Source organism: Antedon mediterranea, chromosome 6 (genome assembly GCF_964355755.1).
Source record: "Antedon mediterranea chromosome 6, ecAntMedi1.1, whole genome shotgun sequence".
In the NCBI taxonomy this organism is placed as follows: Eukaryota; Metazoa; Echinodermata; class Crinoidea; order Comatulida; family Antedonidae; genus Antedon; species Antedon mediterranea.
In genome coordinates this window covers 2,494,913-2,514,517 of record NC_092675.1, presented here as the reverse complement: position 1 = coordinate 2,514,517, position 19,605 = coordinate 2,494,913, and the positions used below count along the sequence as shown (strand labels likewise).

The following is a 19,605-nucleotide window of genomic DNA, read 5'->3' as shown; positions in this document are numbered from 1 at the left end:
TTTAACAATTCTGCCAGTATATGGTGCAGTTTATACTAATAATAATATTAATAATATCTATAAAATGTGGATGTTTCTGAATATCAGTATCATCTAATCTTACTAATAAAATTCATACAGTTTATTATCACTCTATGTTTTTAATCTAACTTTCTTTTTTTTTGGCATTCTTCTTTTAATTTCATCTAATTGTTTGTCTTGTTAAAAAGGAAGGATATTATACTGTACCTTCCAAGATTTTTAAAGCCTTTCTACTAGAAAAAGAATAACTGTTCTACCTAATCTATTTTGTGCATAGCTTACCTGGATAAACCGACAATAGCCCTTCCTCTCCCCGGTGAGAGCATATGTAACAAAATGTCAAAAGTTGCTAAAGCACCCCTCTACCTAATAATGTAACATGGTTGAAGGATTAGTCCATTACTGGTAGAGGTGTGCTCTAGGAACTTTAAACTTTTCGTATCATAATTATCGTATCCCTGTTTATCCAGGTAAGTGGCACTCATACTGTAGACTATTTACCACTGTTCTTTTGTGTTTTTTCAATAACTTTTTAACACCTTTTATAGTAACAATGTTATGTATTATTATTTATTTTTAAGAACATAATTATTGATTTGTTCATTCACAAAACATCATTAATGATTATTATGCGAATTAAGGTTCATTCATGTTTTGTATTTTAATGTGCTTTTAATTCTATATTTATATCTAAAGAGTTTTAAGACATCCTGTAATTGGCGATTTTTTGCTGTTGGATGTGGTTGAAATAAAATAAAAATAAAGGAAAGAATTATAAGTAATACTGAAGTGTATACCTTTGTTATGCTCAGCTGAACCTCTATAATCTCCATGTTTAGTTTTCTTCTTCCTTTAATAGCAAAAGCAACAACTAATATGATAATGGTTAATGAGTTCAAATGATAATGAGCTTTCTAGAGTGACAACCAGTATAGAGCATTGCATTAAAACATGTTGATTAGCCGTAACTGTCCTCAATCTGATTTTGGACTAGGAAATATATAAATTTGCATACGTTTTTGGCTATCATTTGATAATGCATCAACAAGGTGGTATTGTGTGCTATTTAGCTATGCTACACTGGTGAAAATGTTCCCTACCGTATTATATAGACTACATGTTACATTATTTAGGATCCCCTTATAGTTGACAGTGATCAATCGTCTTTCCACAAATAAGCAACAAACCTCTGGAAAAAAGGGAAACGTTATACTGTATTGGGAAGACAACAATATTTTTACACTACAGTTCAGTCCTTATCTTAGAAGACTTTTATTCACTCATTTAAAAATCCATGCAAAGACAATTCCATACTTATTATAACTGTTAGGCTTTTTCTTTGAGACATCCCTATCCATGGAAACTCCTAATAATGGGACAAACCTCTATTCAGATGAAACTTTAATGCTCTTTCTACATTATAAAACTACAGTAGTTTGACAAGGAAAGTGTGATGTGCCCAAATATGGTAGTGATATCTTTAATTTGGCAGTGATATGACATCATTATGTCCATATACTGTACAGTATGGGCAGATAAAGTTTAATAGTGCAGGCCTTGTCTTTTTTTAAGGCGAGCGAGTGTGATCACTCACCTAACACACTCCTAAACTGCTCTTGACAAGTGCGATTTACAACACGCTTAAATTTGGTAAACTTCTACACACCAAAATACAAACAGCACACCTACAGCACCCCTGAATGTATTGAGAAGTGCAATTTGTAGCACACCTATAATTTTTAAAAGAAAAGCCCTGATAGTGTAGACAGAGCTTTATTGTATTAAAAGGACATTTTGTTGGGTCTCAAAGGTGTCCCCTTAATAGAGGTTCAACTGAATTACAATACGCCATGCTATAAACGACAGACGACACAATACAGTAAATCAATTTAATTTGTTTTTTTTTTTTCAGTTTTTACGTCTATCAGATGAAACACCAAATGAAATGATATACAAACTATTATCAAAAACGTACAAACTTGATATTCCAAATTTGGTCATATCTATACGTGGTGGCTTTCGCAACTTTGATTTGCAACCAAAGTTGAAACTTGTACTATGCAGAGGACTTAAAAAGGCAGCTAAAACAACAGGGGCATGGGTCATCACAACTGGTATTAATTCAGGTAATTAGCATTTTTTTTATTAATTTAAATTTTTAATTTATAAATGTTTTCTCCCAATACAGAAATCAAGTTCGGCAAATGAAGCGAAGCACCAAATTATTGATATAAGATATAACTATATACCTGTAATGAAAATAGGCAAACATGTTTAGCACGCAAACATATTTTAAAACGAAAAAAGGAGAATGTTAAAGCATAAAGAAATAACAGACTGAATGAATTACTGTAATCAAAGTGTGAGAGAGCTAACTCTTGGATGGAGTATAAAATGTATGAATATTTGCCCTGTAATGAAGATAGTCAAACGTGTTTAGCACGCAAACAGACTACATACAACATACTAAAACCTGAATTCAAAGCACGACAATTGAAAATCAATCATGTTATTAATTGGCAAGCTATACTGCCATTTAATTAAATTTTTAATTGAATTTGTTCAAATTATTATAGTAATTAATTAGTTTCAGAAATAATCGAATAAGTATCAATTATTTAGTTGTATAATATTAATTATTAATGATTTGAAATATTGTATTTTAATGTCATTATGTTCCTATTAAGTTTAATCGTCTTCATTTATAGTAATGCATAAAATTATCTTTTAATATCATACTATTAAAAATAAGATTCAATAGTGATCAATACTTTTTTTCCAAGATGTATTATTTAAGGTCTTACAACTTTTGCTATACTCTTTATTCTGATTCCAAATCCATTCTGTCAAAATCTAATAAATTAGTTACGAAAAGCTAGGTTTAACATTTCTATTGTTATCAACATCAACCATTAATTGATAATAGCTGGCTATTCTTTGCATGGTGAAGCAGTATCTGGAAATAAGGTGGAGTGGAGCTTTAAAAAGGTGGTGTTACAAGAATTTTTCATAATGTCATAATTTTTAGGAATTTTTCTTTAAAAAAAAAAGAATATGTAGAATGTTTATTGCCAGTGTCACCAGCAGAACCCCATTACCATTTACCCAAAATTTGGATTTTAGTTTGTAAATACAGAAAACATCTATTCTAACCCAAATTTTCAAATTACAAGGTAAACATAAATAAGATTGACATTTTCAAAATATATTTAGTTTATAACATTTTCACAGTTATCGCAGTCGCCTACCAGATTAGCACTCTGGGAGATTTTTTCGAATAGTCTTCTTATAGTTCACCATGTACAAATGACAAACGACTTTACAAGACACTCATTATGCTGCAATGCAGGTAATGTGACATGTGACTTTGTAGCAAAAGCGACTTCCTTGTTTCATTGACCGATTGAGGATGCAGCCATCTTCTATGGTGCCTCTCCGTGGTGGATCGCTTGTTGAGCTGTGATTGAGTTGACTCTCTAGTTGTCTAATATCTCTATGGTACAGTCCCTAAATGTATTGATTAAAGTTGTGTTTAACATGGCCTCAGTCTATCACACAGATGATGGTTTAAATGAATCTATTAGCTAGAAGCAAGGTGTGATTTGTCTTCACATTAGTAACTATGTACATATAAATTATATGGATTTAAAATAAATGAATGAAATGAATTCTGATTCAAAGCATATTGCAACTAACAAGCATTAAGACTCCAATCCATCAGTTAATTATAAATTATGTTATTTACCGTAATCACAATATTTTGATTGATTATTATTATAATCAATTCGGAGAAATACATATTAAAATCATAATCTATTTAAAAAGTAGTTTACTGTTGTTTGTATGACTTACAGTACCAATTGCCATGATGTCTTGTTTTAAAAATGTACATGTTTTTGTATTGCATAATATTACTAACAGTTAACACTGTACACAGATTAGTATATTAATTATTGTGATTATATCATGTGTAATATCACATTTATTTTATAGGTGTTTTTAGTTATGTTTAGACACTCTTTTATCTATTTATATAATTAAACTGCAGTCTCTCAAAGTTACTGTACATTGGTGGTTCTGCTTTTATAACTAAACAATGTTGAATTATTAATATTATTATTATGCAAAAATATAGACTGGTTTAAAACATCTGTTGTACCCTCTAGGTGTAGGCACTGTACAAACAATCATGAATAAACTATCAGATTTATATCAGAAGTACACACAGAGGAATTATGTCTAATAGTTGACAACACATAGGTATGAGAGGGTAATTTCGTGCCATGAATGTCCTCCAATTTGATTGGATTAGTGTGTGTAGAATAAAGTTAACTCTAGTGCGAATGTTGCGTACCATTTCCTGTTTCTTTTGTTTGAAAAATATACAGGTGTTTGTATTCAGTGCCTTATCCTGATTGTCTTTTGTTATTTAAAAAAACATATTAATCCCATTTTTTCTCCTTTTTCATGCCACCTAGATAGTTTTAGATCTAATTTAGTAGGGCAGGAGGCGCCTGAGTCCGGGATGACCGAGACACGACTGATGCTGACCAGGGTTCAATTAGACCGATCCGTGGTTAGCGACGAGGCTTACTTATGTTTGGATTTTTTTTGGCATGGTTGGAACACAACATTAGGCCCTATATAAATCCAGGATTTTATTATTATTTAAATTAACAGGTGTCACCTTACATTGCGGAGATGCTCTTGATAATCATTCAGTCAAATTGAGAGGTCGTGTTGTTACGATTGGTATTGCTCCGTGGGGTGTTCTCAATAAGAAGGAATCCCTTATTGGAAAAGGCGTAAGTATTGATATTAACTATGTCTTCATAGAGTTCTGAAACTCTGCAAAAGAGACTTCTACCTTCAGATCATGAAGGACAGCTTTACAAAGCTTTGGAATATTAAGCTCTGTCTACACTATCAAACTTTATGTGCCCATGTGTTTGATGCAAAAATGACCAGGGTAATAATATGTACAGCGCTTAGAGGTTTCACAACATTAGAGTCTGTTCATCGTCGACACACACAAACCATTTATTTTTTCAGGTCTCAACACCTTACCACACAGTGTCATGTCCTCCAAGCAAAGGGGTAAAATTAAACAGTCACCATACACACTTTCTATTGGTTGACAATGGCACCATAGGTCAATTTGGAACTGAAATAGCATTACGATGTCAATTTGAGCAATACATGTCAAAGCAGAAACTGCCTTCAGGTAAGCTTGTGATGTAATTTTTTCTAACTTTTTAAGAAAGTCTAAAGCCTCAAAAGAACTGGACCTAATTTGGTCAAATTAACCGAATCGCCGGCTAAAGAAAAGTCCAAACCGAACACTGGCTACAATTCCCACAGTGCAATAGTTACTTTTTACCCCCCACTGTTTGCCCAGTAAAACTAGGTCATGGTCTCAGTAATACTAACCATAGTCCAATCCAAACATGTGACTCGTTTTTTTACGGTTAAATATTAGTAAACTTCGGTAAAACTAACTGCATGAAAAAATATCCAAGTGCAAATGATGGTCAAATCTTCCGATGACATTGGGTAAAGCTGCCTTGGATAAATTTACCATTTTATTCCAGTGCGAACAAGGCTTTTGTGTCTTTTAAACCTATTATCAATGCCAAATACTTGTGCTAACATCAGTACCCACATTATTTCTTCACAACATCATTTTACTGTATGTGTTTTAGGTCGAATGCTACCTGTTATAGCAGTGGTCATAGAAGGAGGTGTTAATACTATACATACCATTAGGAAACATGTGACTAGTAATCCACCAATCCCAGTGGTTGTATTTGATGGCACAGGACGTGCAGCGGATTTACTTGCGTTTGCTTATAAATATACTTCTGAAGGGTAAGTAAATGTGTTAAGCCTCTATTCTACCTTTAATATATTATTTGACTGATGGTAATTGATTTTGATTGATTTGATTTATTTCGGCATCAGTACATAAAAAATCACAGACATACAATTAAAATTAGCAAATATAAAAATACCAAAATAAAACAAGGATGCCAAGGATAACTCATAAAAGTCCTCTACGGACTTGTTTCCAATGAGGTCCTTTGAAAGAACAGCAAAAAGACAAACAATGCAACATATAAAAATTACAAAAAAAAAAAAAAAAAAAAAACCAGCAATATAGGACTATCGAAAAAAGAAGAAGCGCTTATTAAATAGTTTCTAGAGCTAGTGAACGTTCCTGTAGATACTTTTTAACTTTACTTTTAAAACAACAAACAGTTTGTGATTGAAATAGGACCATTTTTAAAAAATACTGTGTACTCTATGTTTTAGATCGATAGATAGTACTATAGCAAACCAATTGATTGATACTTTGGTGCACACATTCCATTTGGTGACAGAGGAAGCCCATAGTCTTCTGAAAGAGATAATCGAATGTGTTAAGAATAAAGAACTGGTAAGCAGTTTGTTATTTATTCATGTTATCACTCAATATTTATCCATTACTCAATTTCTTACTTAAAAACCAATTTTTTTATTAGATATTTTATTACAGTTAACTCCCCCAAGCCAAACATTTCAAAAAAAGGACAGAAACTTTAAAAATGTTCATTTCCGAACGTGTTCAGTTAAAATTGTCGTATGGCAAAACTTCACAAAATGCATGTTAATTATCACCATTAGATATCAATTTTCCATGAGATAGGGCTAATTCCAAATGACACATGATGCAGAAATTGACCAATCAAATTGCATGAATACAATCAGGTGTGTTATAATAGTGTTTAGTGTTCATCTCTGTGTGTAAATAGTAAATATTTCATGTTTCATTTAGGTAACTGTATTTTGTTTAAGTGAAGGAGAAGAAGAACTAGATCTTGCCATTCTGACAGCATTATTAAAGGCACAGCAACATGCATTCACGGACCAACTTAGTCTTGCTATGGCCTGGGATCGTGTCGATATTGCAAAAACTCAGGTTTTTGTATATGGACGAGAATGGCCGGTAAGATTGGACTTTATTATTTCAATTCGACTATTGTTACATTGCAAAAGTCTTGTTAGTATTTAAACAATGTTAACAATGTTGTTTTACAGGAATATAAAATATATATTATTGTTATATATATCCAATCAGCAGACAGTACTGTTTCGATATTGGTTTGCACTGATGAAGGGCTAGTGTTGCCCGAAAGCTCTGCTTATTTTTCTGGCTGTTTTACTTTACTGTTTTGATTTAGCTTTTTGGTTATCCGCATTTGGCGGATAACCCCTTGTTATTGTCAGGATCTTTTTTTTTTTTTTTTTTTTTTTTTTCTATGTTATTAGTTATCCGCTTAGTAGCGGATAACTCCTTGTAATCGTCCTGTTTCATCATATTTTTTTTTTTTTTCTGTATTATACTTATTTCCTTCCGTCATTTTTGTGCGTCGCGTTTCTCTAAAACGTGTAAACAGAACATATCGTAACTTTGTCAACATATCGACATTTACGTGAACTTGTGCACCTCCTATTTTTGAATGACGTCAGAGTTGCGCAACGTGACTTACGCGTGATTTTATGAATTTCAATGATTGATCATAGACTGAAAACCAAACATAATTTTGTTTTGACACTTTGTGAAAATTTAAGTCACATCAAGCGCAAACTTTCTATGGATTAAAAATAGCATCTTTCACAAAAAGTTATGCGCGCACGCGCGTTTAAAATTTTAGAGTGCGAAAAATCAACTTCTAATCAACTTTCTATGCGTTTCATGTCATTTTGAGCATGTCAAAAATTCCCACGCGCGCGAAACTTTTTACGCACGCGGTGCACACGTAGCGTTAAAAACATGCTTTTTTCGCGTGATTTATGTTTTTTCAGCCTTTTATAGTAATGTTACCAACTTTTAAACAATTTCGACTTAAAATTACGTCATACGAGCACGTCGAATTAAATAATTTGCACGCGTTTCTGATGAAAAAGTTTAAAAATTCGTCAAAATTATGCCTATTTTTAAACAGTCATAGATTCTAAACTACATGGAGAACTTTTTTTTAATTACATATTCTGGAAGTTGATGAGTTGTAGATATCGAATCATGCATTAATATGGCTAACCGGACATTGTGACGTCATCGTATGGCCACGCAAATATAAAATATAGGATTTTTGTCTCTTTCGTCATAGCTCATCACATTTAATAGAGCGCATCTCCACTTATTCGTAGTCGATTTTCATCCCGATTTTAATATATTCTAGGTCAATCAACTATCTTTTGCATGAATTAAAAAATTTTTAATTTTTTTAACGTCATCATGCCTAAAAATTTAAATTACGTTGGTCATTAATTTCATCTTTACAGTAAATTTTAATCTGTTATAGCTCGTAAGAATAAAATGTGATAATCACGATTAAAACGTTTTCAGGAAGCTATTGTATTGTAGATACAAAATCATGTAAAAATTGTGCCAATCGAATGTTGTGACGTCATCATATGGCCAGTTAAATACAAAAAGTCGTATTTTCATCTTTTGCGTTATATTTCATTACATTTAAAAGAACGCGCATCAATATTTCACGTATTCAAATTTCTACTACACGTTAATATGTTGTTGCTGAGATAATTTCATTCTGAAATTTCTACTTTTGCATTTCATTTTGAAACCGTCAAGATGTTAAAAATTACAATAAAATACGGGTCCCGTAATTTCACCTATTTTACACTGTTTGTGATATGTATACAGATTGTACCGTGTATACTATGTATATGACACAAAATAACAGAATTCAGAAATAACAACATATCATATTCTTCAGTTCAGGTCATAATGCCTTAATATTTTTCTGTGTGCAATATTCTAACGTATGACGTGCACGTGGCGTTTGTCGAGCGGATAACTAACTCGTCAAAGTGACGAGTTTCATGTCTAGTTCTTCTTTCTTTCCCTGAATTTTGTTGGCAGCGTATCTCTAATTTTGGCAAACAGAAGATTGTGTAACTTTTTCATAAGATTGACCTGTAGCTGTAGATGTGCAGGACGTTTCGTTTTTTGACTTTAGAGTCGCGCAGCGTAAGTTACGCGCGATTTTGTGAATTTTGCGTATTTAACATAGATTGAAAACCAAAAAGCAATTTTAATTGAAACTTGGCAAAAGTGTAATTTATATCATGCGCTAACTTTCTATGGATTTAAAATGGCACTTTTCCAAAAAGTTACGCGCGCACGCGCGTTTAAAATTTCAAAATGCGAAAATTCATTTTCTAATCAACTTTCTACGCGTTTCAGGTCATTTTGAGCATTTCAAAAATTCCCACGCGTGCGCAATTTTTTTACGCGCGCGTGCGCACGTAGCGCAAAAACATCTTTTTTTTGCTTGATTTTTGTTTTTCCTGTCTTTTTTAGTAAATTTACCAACTTTCAAACAATTTCGACTTAAAATCACGTCATACGAGCACGTAGAATTGCACAATTTGCGCGCGTTTTTGATGAAAAAGTTCAAAAATTCGTGAAAATTATGCCTTTTTTAAAACAGTCATAGATTGTAAACTACGAAGTGAACTTTTTTTAAATTACACATTCTGGAAGTTGATGAGATGTAGATATCGAATCATGCATCGATATGGCTAACAGGACATAGTGACGTCATCGTATGGCCACTCAAATATAAAATATAGGATTTTTGTCTCTTTCGTCATAGCTCATCACATTTAATAGAGCGCATCTCCACTTATCCTAATTCCATTTCCCCCCATTTTTTTATATTGTCTATGCCAATCAATTATCTTTCGCATGATATACCGTTTTTAAAATTGTGATGACGTCATCATGTCCAAAAGCGCCAATAACTTGGGCCACTTATTTTCACATATTCTTCACTGTATGTAGTACGTATACAATATATAGTGTATACTGTGTATACTTAGACGTGACGTAAAATAGAGAGCGCACTAACATTTTTTCAATGGCATAATGGTTTTCTCTGCGCAATATTCTAACGTATGACGTGCACGTGGCGTTTGCTCTGCGGATAACCTAACTCGTCCGTAGTGACGAGTTCAAATCTAGTTGCTTATTTTTTTTTGTATCTCTATTGAGACCAGCCTCTGATACTCACAGCATTGTCATTTTTTCAATAATTTGCCTTTCGATTTATATATAAAGCTTATTTGTGGAGCCTCTAATTTTGGTAACAATGTTGTTTTTTCTATAACTAAACAACACCAAAAACCACCTGGATAGGAAACATAAACAAAGAACTCAAAAAAGCAAATACATCGATCGCAAAGTTAATGACAGACCATCAGACCACCGAAAGAGAGTCATGGAAACGATTAGCGTACGCAATGTCTACCCAAGACGAATAGCGTAACGGAGGATGATGATGATGAAACAACACCAAACAAAAAATACTAAGATTTAATTTTAAACAATTGTTAAGAATGTTAGAAATGAAAACAAATATACATAAATTTTATTTAATTTTAATAAAATAATAATACATTTTTTAATAGGAGCTATAATAACTAGAAGAACAAACACATTATTTTAGATAAAATGTACTATACTGTACTGTATAACATACAGTATATATAATACTTTTTTTTTCAAAGAGATATCACATTTTTCCTACATTTCATATCATTAATATTATTAGTCAGAATATATCAAGATTGTTAAAATATTTTGATAGATCCTTGATGCTTTTATATTAATAAAACTAAATCAATCTTAAATTTAATGCAAACTATAAATAATATTGACAACATTCCAAAAAAAAATGAAACTAGTTTGGTAATAAAAAAAAATGTCTACTCAGCTGTTTTTGTAATAATTTAAAGTATCATGAATTATGTATATATTGTTAATTTTAGATACTAGAAATATTGGCTGCTATCTTGTTGAATTTATTTTAAATGTTGTAATACAGAAGAACCAAGGGGACCAAAGTTTAACTTAATCCCTATTAAGAGGACACTTTTAGGACCCAACAAAGTGCCCCTTAATACCTTTTAAGTGGACACCTTTAGGACCCAACAAAGTTCACCTTAATAAGGTTATCCCCTGAATTGGGGTTGGATGCTTTGCCTTCCAATCCCAAGGTCTAGGGTTCAATCCTCACAGCTGTTTGTACTCCACTCCAAAAGTCTTAAAGGAGATTTTGGATGATATATATATATGATATATTGTCCTCTTAAAGATATATTGTCTCCTTGAAAAAAAATTATTTTTTAATTTGTTGTTGTTGAATATGCCATTTTAATATCACATAATAGTTATCCACTTGTATGTATTTACCTGAAAAACTGTAATTTAAAGCAAAAAATAGTCAAATTGGAGTTTTTGGTTGAATTTGACCATTTATTTTGCCATTTTATACAGTAAAAGAAAAATTATTATTATTATTTTTACGAAAGTGATTAATTTTACTAAAACTACAAAATAACCTATTCAAAGTCAGATTTAATTAATCTTCATTTTTCATGTTTTTGGGGGACAATACATCTTTAATAGGAGTGTCTATTTAACCTCACAAGGTCTCTAAATAGTCCATTGAACTGAAATACATGGCAAAATAAATATAATTTTATTTACATATGCAAATACGCCTGCGAATACCAGTAGTAAACAATAGCAATGCAATGCTATATATTTCGCGACCATTAATATAGATATAAGAAACTTCAAAACTTTCGGATCAATTACATTACAATAAAATTGTAACTATTTACTGCCATGTGATTATATAAACAAATAATTACATTTCATTAATATTGATTAAATATTGCATAATATATATTTGACAAATTTGGTACAATTTTGCAAGAGACAAGCAATAGGAATAATACATTATTACAAATTAATTAACATTGAATTAATTGAACTAAATTAATTAATGCAAAATAATTGAATAGTAATTAATTCAAAAAGACATAATTATGTATAAATCCAATTGGTTAGTGACTTTTTAAACAGCAAAACGACAAAAAAAGGTAAGAATTGGAACAAATTTGCTGCAACCATGACTTCATTTTGGAATATTCTGCTTTATATGCAGACATCCTAACATAATAATCCACATGGGCTTTTATGGTATGTATAAATCCAATTGGTTAGTGATTCTTTAAACAGCAAAACGACTAATAATTAGAACAAATATGCCCCAAACATGACTTGAATTTGGAATTTTCTGCTTTATATGCAGACATCCTTCCATTATATGCCGCATGGGCTTTCATGGTATCAGATTAGATAGTGACTCTTTAACACCATCAATGATAAAATGTTATTTTAAAGAAATAATTCATTGAAATTTCACTATTCATTCATTATAGTGTGAACTTGTTCTGCTTGAAATTCAGTCAAATTATAATATATATTAACTGACGCCAGAGTCAAACAAATATTCACTTGAATAAATACGAAAACTCAATAAGTCAAAAATGGTTGAAACGAGTTATGTTAATTATATTAATCAAATATAACATTAAATCATGAAATTCACTTCATTATTTGTTACAATTTTACATTTCATGTTATTTAAATTTTAAAAAATTTTGTAAAGAGAATAAATTAAGATTTATTATATAATAAACACCATAATCTAAATTTGATAAAGTAAATGTATTTCTGTTTAAGTTTTATTTCACACAACATATTACACTAATTATATACATTTGTACTTATACAGTAAATAATAATAAAACATGTTATTGTGTGTGGAGATTACAATAAGCCATAATGGCTTTAAGTCTGAACTTTCAGTTAAAACAAACAATATGGTGATGACTGAAATAAACAAGAAAAAAAACAATACAAGTAGATATGCACTTTAAATAAGTTCCTAATTTCAAAAAAACTATAACGCATGACTATGAATTATTAGTGGTTGCCATAGCAAAGCAATTGTACTACTTTCTTTCATTTTTTTCACATACAATTTTAAAATTAATTTGATGTTACGTGTGGCTTGATTCAACGGTTTAACGGTTGTCAAACATTCAGTACATAGGCATTTCCTATCGGCCAAAATTCTATATATGAAATTTTTAAACTTGAACAACAGTACAGTTGAAAAAGTGTCTTATTTAGTTAAGAAAAGTAAGTGAAAAAAAAGTATCTGTGGACTGAGATGAATTTATTTAATCTTTATAGTATAGTATTTGCTTTGTTTGTTTGTTAGCATGATAATAATGCCTATAATTTTCAGTGTAAAATAGGTATATACTTTACAGAACAATGCTATTAAAATTCAAGAAAATTTGTTCATTATAAAAAAAAAGAAGACAAATTTGTATTCGCAGCCGAAATAACAACATCAACATGCTCTCTCTGTCGCAATATTTTGCCAAGTACTTCACTCAGTTTCTGAGTGCTTTAATTTTTTTATTACAGGAGTCAGCCTTGGAACAGGCAATGCAGGATGCGTTGATGGCTGACCGTGTTGAGTTTGTTAGGCTGCTTAAAGACAATGGCGTCAATATGCACAAGTTTTTAACTGTTAGAAGGCTAGAAGACCTATACAATCTTGTAAGTAATTAAGGGAGTAAAGACAGATAAATGTCGGGTCTCACCACAAAAGGATAGTCATCGTTTATGAAGTGAAATTGAGGAATCATCAGTAGAAACTTAATTCCATTTATTTGCAAATACATAGAAATTATGTTTGTTCTAAAATATACAAAAGCAGATGAATAAAAAACGAACAAAAACAATTACAAAGTGTCACATCACTTTTGTACTGTATACTGAGAAGCATTCAATGCTCGAATGACAGCTGGATAAAAGCTGCTCCAAAAAACCTATTTGTATAAGAGATGATGGACCAGTATGTCTACCGCTACGTAACACCTCAAATACATTATGCATGGGATAAGTAGAATCTTGCAATATAGAATGTGTTTACTTAATTAATCTATTTTCAACACGTGGTAGATCTTATTATTATTACTTGTTATTGAATTATTCAAATACCTACACATTTTCAGTATACCTCAAATAAAAAAAAATTTTTCTTTTAGAAACAGCGGCAATCAAGCAGTCTGCGTTATCTATTGAAGGAAATTAGGAAGGTGAGTGTAAAGGACTTTGACATTATGTGTTATTATGATGTAGCAGTTTAAATAATCCAATTACTTACAAAACCACAAGTGCAGTAAGGTTTTTTTAATCGCATCTACCATAAATGAACTTGAAACTATAGTACATAAGGAAAATAGCTATTTCCTGGCTTTGAAGGAAGATGCATCTAAGAACACCTAATAAGATTGATTTGGGTAGTTCATCCAACTAATTATGACTAAAGTTGTGTACAATTGTTGCCAAACAGTTTTGCAATCTTTCAGATCAAAGATTTAACATCAGTATACAATATTTTTGCTATTGTTTAATACTGCTTCAGTAGAACCCTTCATTTTGAAAATCCTATTCAGTTTGGGCACCTCTAAAGAGAGACAACTCTAAGGGGAAACACCTCTATTAAGAAGAGGACACCTCTAGTAAGAGGGGACACCTTTATTAAGGGGGGGGGGGACACCTCTATTAAGATGCGACACCTCTATTAAGATGCAACACCTCTATTAAGTGGGGGCACTTAGGGAGACACCTCTATTAAAAGGAGACACCTCTATTAAGAAGAGACACCTCTATTAAGGGGGAATATCTCTATTAAGGGGGACACCTCTATTAAGAGGAGACACCTCTATTAAAAGGGAACACCTCTAGTAAGAGGGAACACCTCTAGTAAGAGGGAACACCTCTAGTAAGAGGGGACACCTCTATTAAGGGGGAACACCTCTATTAAGGGGGAACACCTCTATTAAGGGGGAACACCTCTATTAAGGGGGAACACCTCTATTAAGGGGGAACACCTCTATTAAGGGGGAACACCTCTATTAAGGGGGAACACCTCTATTAAGGGGGAACATCTCTATTAAGGGGGAACATCTCTATTAAGGGGGAACATCTCTATTAAGGGGGAACATCTCTATTACTGTAAGGGGGAACATCTCTATTACTGTAAGGGGGAACATCTCTATTAAGGGGGAACACCTCTTTTAAGAAGCAACACCTCTTTTATGAAGCGACACGTATATATTAATAAAAAATGTAAAATAGACCATTATAATTATCAGCACAGAATTGTCAATACTACCTACTTTGTCAGTCTTCTTTCTCGAATACTAGGTAGCAATAAAAACATATTATAGTAACTTGTGTTTTATCAATGAATGCTAAATATTTGTGTGTTACAGATTGATATTGGTGTGAATCGTTGTACACTTCATGACATTGGTGTCGTCGTCGAGAAACTTATGGGAGGAAGTTACAGGTCAGCTTACACAAAGAAGAAATTTCGAAATTTGTATCATCCAAACATGAAGAAGGTAAGACCAGATACCAAAATGGAAGGTTTATGGTGAATACGTATCCAGGGTCTTCAGTTCAAATCCTTTTCAAGTCCTGAATTTTTTGTGTGTCTAAGCTGCCTTGAATTTTGACAATTTTGCACAACCAAATATTTTGTGCCTGTTATTGTTTTGTGGTAACATTTTATTATCTATAGTGAGTGGAGATAGGTACCACTGGGAGATATGGTTTATGCCTGTATCATGATGAGTACAACTACAATTCTCCTATGGAAGGATTTGATGAACTGTATCTCATTTGCTATTTGCCTACGATCCCTAGGTCATAGAATTATAGTAGTGAGAATCTTACCGGCGTTTAAAATTATTTTGATCTTTAAAATTTAATTTACATATTTGGTTTTTTATTTTTGTTTCAACAGGGGTTTTCATTTGGGAATGATTTAGACAAAGAGGGCGAGTCATCAGTAAAATATTCAGAAACGTTCAATTACCCATTCAACGAACTGTTAGCATGGGCGGTGTTAATGAAGCGTCACAAGATGGCGATCTTCATGTGGCAGCAGGACGAAGAAGGAATGGCGAAAGCGTTAGTTGCGAGCAAGTTGTACAAAGGAATGGCGAGGATAGCAAACGATGTTCACCTTGATACTGAAATAGGAGAAGAACTTAGGAAGTATTCCACGTAAGTTTTATTTGCCCACTATTTAATGACTTGTTCACAGTAGGACCCTTATTAAGAGACACTATTCATTTTCAAAGTGTCTACAATAGAGATTTGTTGTAGTGTTAATAAACATACACATCATACAACGTTTCTACTCCAACAACATTTTTCAAAACTTTCTACTATTTTTTTTTTGTAGAGAATTCCAGAATTTAGCATTTGATCTACTAGACCAGTGTTACCGTCAAGATGATGATTTTACTATGCAGTTATTGACAGTACAGTTAAAAAACTGGAGTAATCAAACATGTCTAAGCATTGCAGCAATTGGCAACCATAGGGAGTTTACAGCACATATATGCTGCCAGCTACTGCTAAATGACCTGTGGCTAGGTGGCTTGCAGCTTAGAAAATATATGAATTTCAAAGTAAGCCTAATATAAATACTATTTCATTTTTTTAATATCAATTACATTATATATTTCTATTCTATACTTAGTTGAATCATTTATGAATTATTTATCCCGAATGATTCCTCTATGTATACAATACAATATCCTCTTAATTTCAAACACAAAATATCTGTTAGGTTGGAGATATTTTTTGTATTGTTACTGCAAAATTGAACAATGGACAATCAGGCCAAACCTAACTAACTTGTTGTATTTTGTGTATTGTATCTGTCCCATATAATCAGCAATTGCTGGATGGATCAACCATATTAAATATGGTTCAAATAAAAATAAAAATAAATAAACTATATACAGTACTGTATTTACTTTTCTATTTTAGGTATTATGTGCAATATTTATACCACCAACTTTATTAGCTTTAACTTTCAAAACAAAAGAAGAACTTCAGCTTCAACCCCAGACACTGGAGGAATTTATTCAGGAACAAAAAGATGAAACAACCTCAGCAACCTCTAGAAATAATGTAAATGAAGAGGAAGATGAACAAGATTTTAATCACATCCCTCTGGTTAGTTATATTCATAGTATTACATTCAGTTTTTGAATTGAATTGAAATATTTTATTTATACCGAATGAACTCTTCAGTCAAAGACTGGTCTCCCAGAGGGCCCAGTTATGATCAGTGGCTGTGATGTACTAGTACACCGAGGTAACCCCTACCCCTCGTCTTGAAAGATGTGCTAGGTTTTCTAAAGTGCACATGAGCTAGATGTGTACACTGGACCTACAGTTTGTAGTTATTATCCGAGAAGACTTGTTCTGCCACCAGAACCATGGAGCGAGTGAGCCTTAGACCCTTGCCGATGTTATGGCTACGTAATTACGGTTCCACTGGCCGAACCGCTTGGCCACTCACTTGCTCTATATACAGTCTGGTTTTGTCGGGTGTTAACTACTGTATTTTGTATTTCTGTAGAGAAGTCAAAGGAATGAGTTGTCGTCTAGCCGTTTTAAACCGTTGGTGGCATGTACAAGCCACAATTTATCACAACACAGATCACTGAGACTTGGCAAGAAGGTATATGAGTTCTACAATGCACCGATAACCAAGTTTTGGACTCAAACTGTAAGTGGCTAATACTATTATACAGTAAATCCCTATTAAATGGAAACCCTGGACAACTGTTCCCTTAATAATAGAGGTGGTTCCCTCAATAGTGGTTGTCCATTACCCCTTGTTCATTTCATGAAATCTCTTAATGGGGCTGTTCCTAGAATAAGGGTGTCATCCCCTTAATAGGATTGTCTCCTGAATATAAGTGTTTCAAAGTAGTTTTTCCAAAGGAGGGGTCTCAACACTTAAGCTGCCTACACTCTTTATGTGACACAAAATCATGTGCCCATATATGAACATGATGATGTCATATCACTACCATATTTGGGCATATCACTACCATATTTCGACACATCACACTTTTTTTGTCAAACTAGTTTGATATTGTATGTATTTGTGAGCTTAACATATTTTTATTTGTTTGTTTTTCCTCAGCTTACATTCATTCTGTTTATGGGATTATATAGTTATATTGTATTGATACCAACACCAGTCAAGCCTTCATTATATGAATGGATTGTGGTCCTTTATATTGTCACATTCGCTGCTGAACAAATCAGAGAGGTAATCTATTATTACAGTTAATTCTCCATGTCGCATATTTTCAAAAATACAAAGCATTCAACTTCAACAAACTTCAACTGCACCAAGTTGAACTTGAATTTGGGAACATGTCAAAATTATTTTTACTGGAGTAACTACAATTTACTCCTTAACATGTTTATGCAATTCTTATCAAGTTTTTTAGATAATCTGATAAACTGTGAAAAAAAAGCTTGTGAACTTCTACATTGAAATCAGCTTGTTGAACAAAATTGTTCAGTAGTGCAGTAAACAAAATTCAGTTCCTGCAGTAACTGAATAGCATAGTTTTGTCATGATCCCTAAATGAAATTAATTGTTTTGAAAATAATTTTTCCAAATATTGAATCATGATTAGTTTAATGGGATTCTTCCGACTACACTATAAAACTAGTTTGACAAACAAAGTGTGATATGCCCAAACATGGTAGTGATATGGCATCATCATGTCCATAGATGGGCACAGCACAATTTTTTGTCACATAAAGTTTGATAGTGTAGACAAAGCTTTACTCGTACATATGTCATTATTCCCAAATATGGACACACCAGATTTGGGAATAATTGCAATTGTAGTCTGTGCAGGTACAGTAGGTATCTCACTCATGAACAACCAACAGCACTGTAATAGTCTGTGTATTTGTATTTAAAGTACTAAATAATGAATTGGTTTTTATTGTATTAGTTTGTTACATCTGAGCCTAGTAAAGTACTCCAGAAGGTTGAGGTTTGGTATGAAGACTATTGGAACATCCACGATTCTGTAGCAATACTGCTATTCTTACTAGGCTTTGGATTTCGTATGAATAAGCCAACACTCCAAGTTGGTCGAGTCATCTACTCCGCTGATGTAGTCTTCTGGTATCTCAAGTTTTTAGATATTCTAAGTATTAATATCTATCTTGGGCCCTTTGTAACAATGATGGGTAAAATGGTAAGCAAGAGTTTTAAAAATCAGTAGAACCCCCTTCTTCAGGATACCATTTTTAAGGAGACACTTTCTTGTTAAATGAAATAGGGGAAACATATTTTAACACTATAGCCAACACCTAATCAGGGGACACCCTTATTAAGGGGGAAACTTTGTTGGGTCCTGAAGATGTCTTCCTAACAGAGGTTATACTTTAGTTAAAGGCAACATAGACATCAAGCTTGAAATTCTCAATCTTTCTTTGTCAATAAATTTCAATTCATTGACAAAGATTGATTTGATTGGGAATTCAATACAATTAATCTTCTGTTTTGTGTACTCTATATTTTAGATGCGTGATATGGCTTATTTCATTGTCCTTCTACTGTTGATTATGCTGAGTTTTGGAGTAGTTCGACAGTCCATCACACATCAAAACATGGAACCAAGTTGGGCAATGCTACGTAATATCTTCCATGAACCCTATTGGATGATTTATGGAGAAGTCTATGCATCTGATATTAATCGTAAGTTCTAAAGCAATTGGTTTAAAAAAATGTAATAAGA

The 19,605-nt window shown here is 32.5% G+C and overlaps 1 protein-coding gene across 1 annotated transcript in view; it reads left to right on the top strand.

The window, feature by feature from the left end:
• The window catches only part of LOC140050947 (transient receptor potential cation channel subfamily M member 3-like), a 29,804-nt gene that overhangs the window by 5,647 nt on the left and 4,552 nt on the right, over positions 1-19,605 (top strand). The window contains exons 4-19 of the mRNA XM_072095960.1: positions 1,934-2,147; positions 4,702-4,826; positions 5,074-5,245; positions 5,724-5,889; positions 6,334-6,457; positions 6,836-7,006; positions 13,379-13,513; positions 14,005-14,055; positions 15,238-15,369; positions 15,774-16,036; positions 16,218-16,446; positions 16,811-16,999; positions 17,409-17,558; positions 17,982-18,110; positions 18,814-19,062; positions 19,391-19,565. Of these exons, the coding sequence (XP_071952061.1) occupies positions 1,934-2,147; positions 4,702-4,826; positions 5,074-5,245; positions 5,724-5,889; positions 6,334-6,457; positions 6,836-7,006; positions 13,379-13,513; positions 14,005-14,055; positions 15,238-15,369; positions 15,774-16,036; positions 16,218-16,446; positions 16,811-16,999; positions 17,409-17,558; positions 17,982-18,110; positions 18,814-19,062; positions 19,391-19,565 (2,674 nt within the window). The remainder of the gene's footprint in view (positions 1-1,933; positions 2,148-4,701; positions 4,827-5,073; positions 5,246-5,723; positions 5,890-6,333; positions 6,458-6,835; positions 7,007-13,378; positions 13,514-14,004; positions 14,056-15,237; positions 15,370-15,773; positions 16,037-16,217; positions 16,447-16,810; positions 17,000-17,408; positions 17,559-17,981; positions 18,111-18,813; positions 19,063-19,390; positions 19,566-19,605) is intronic.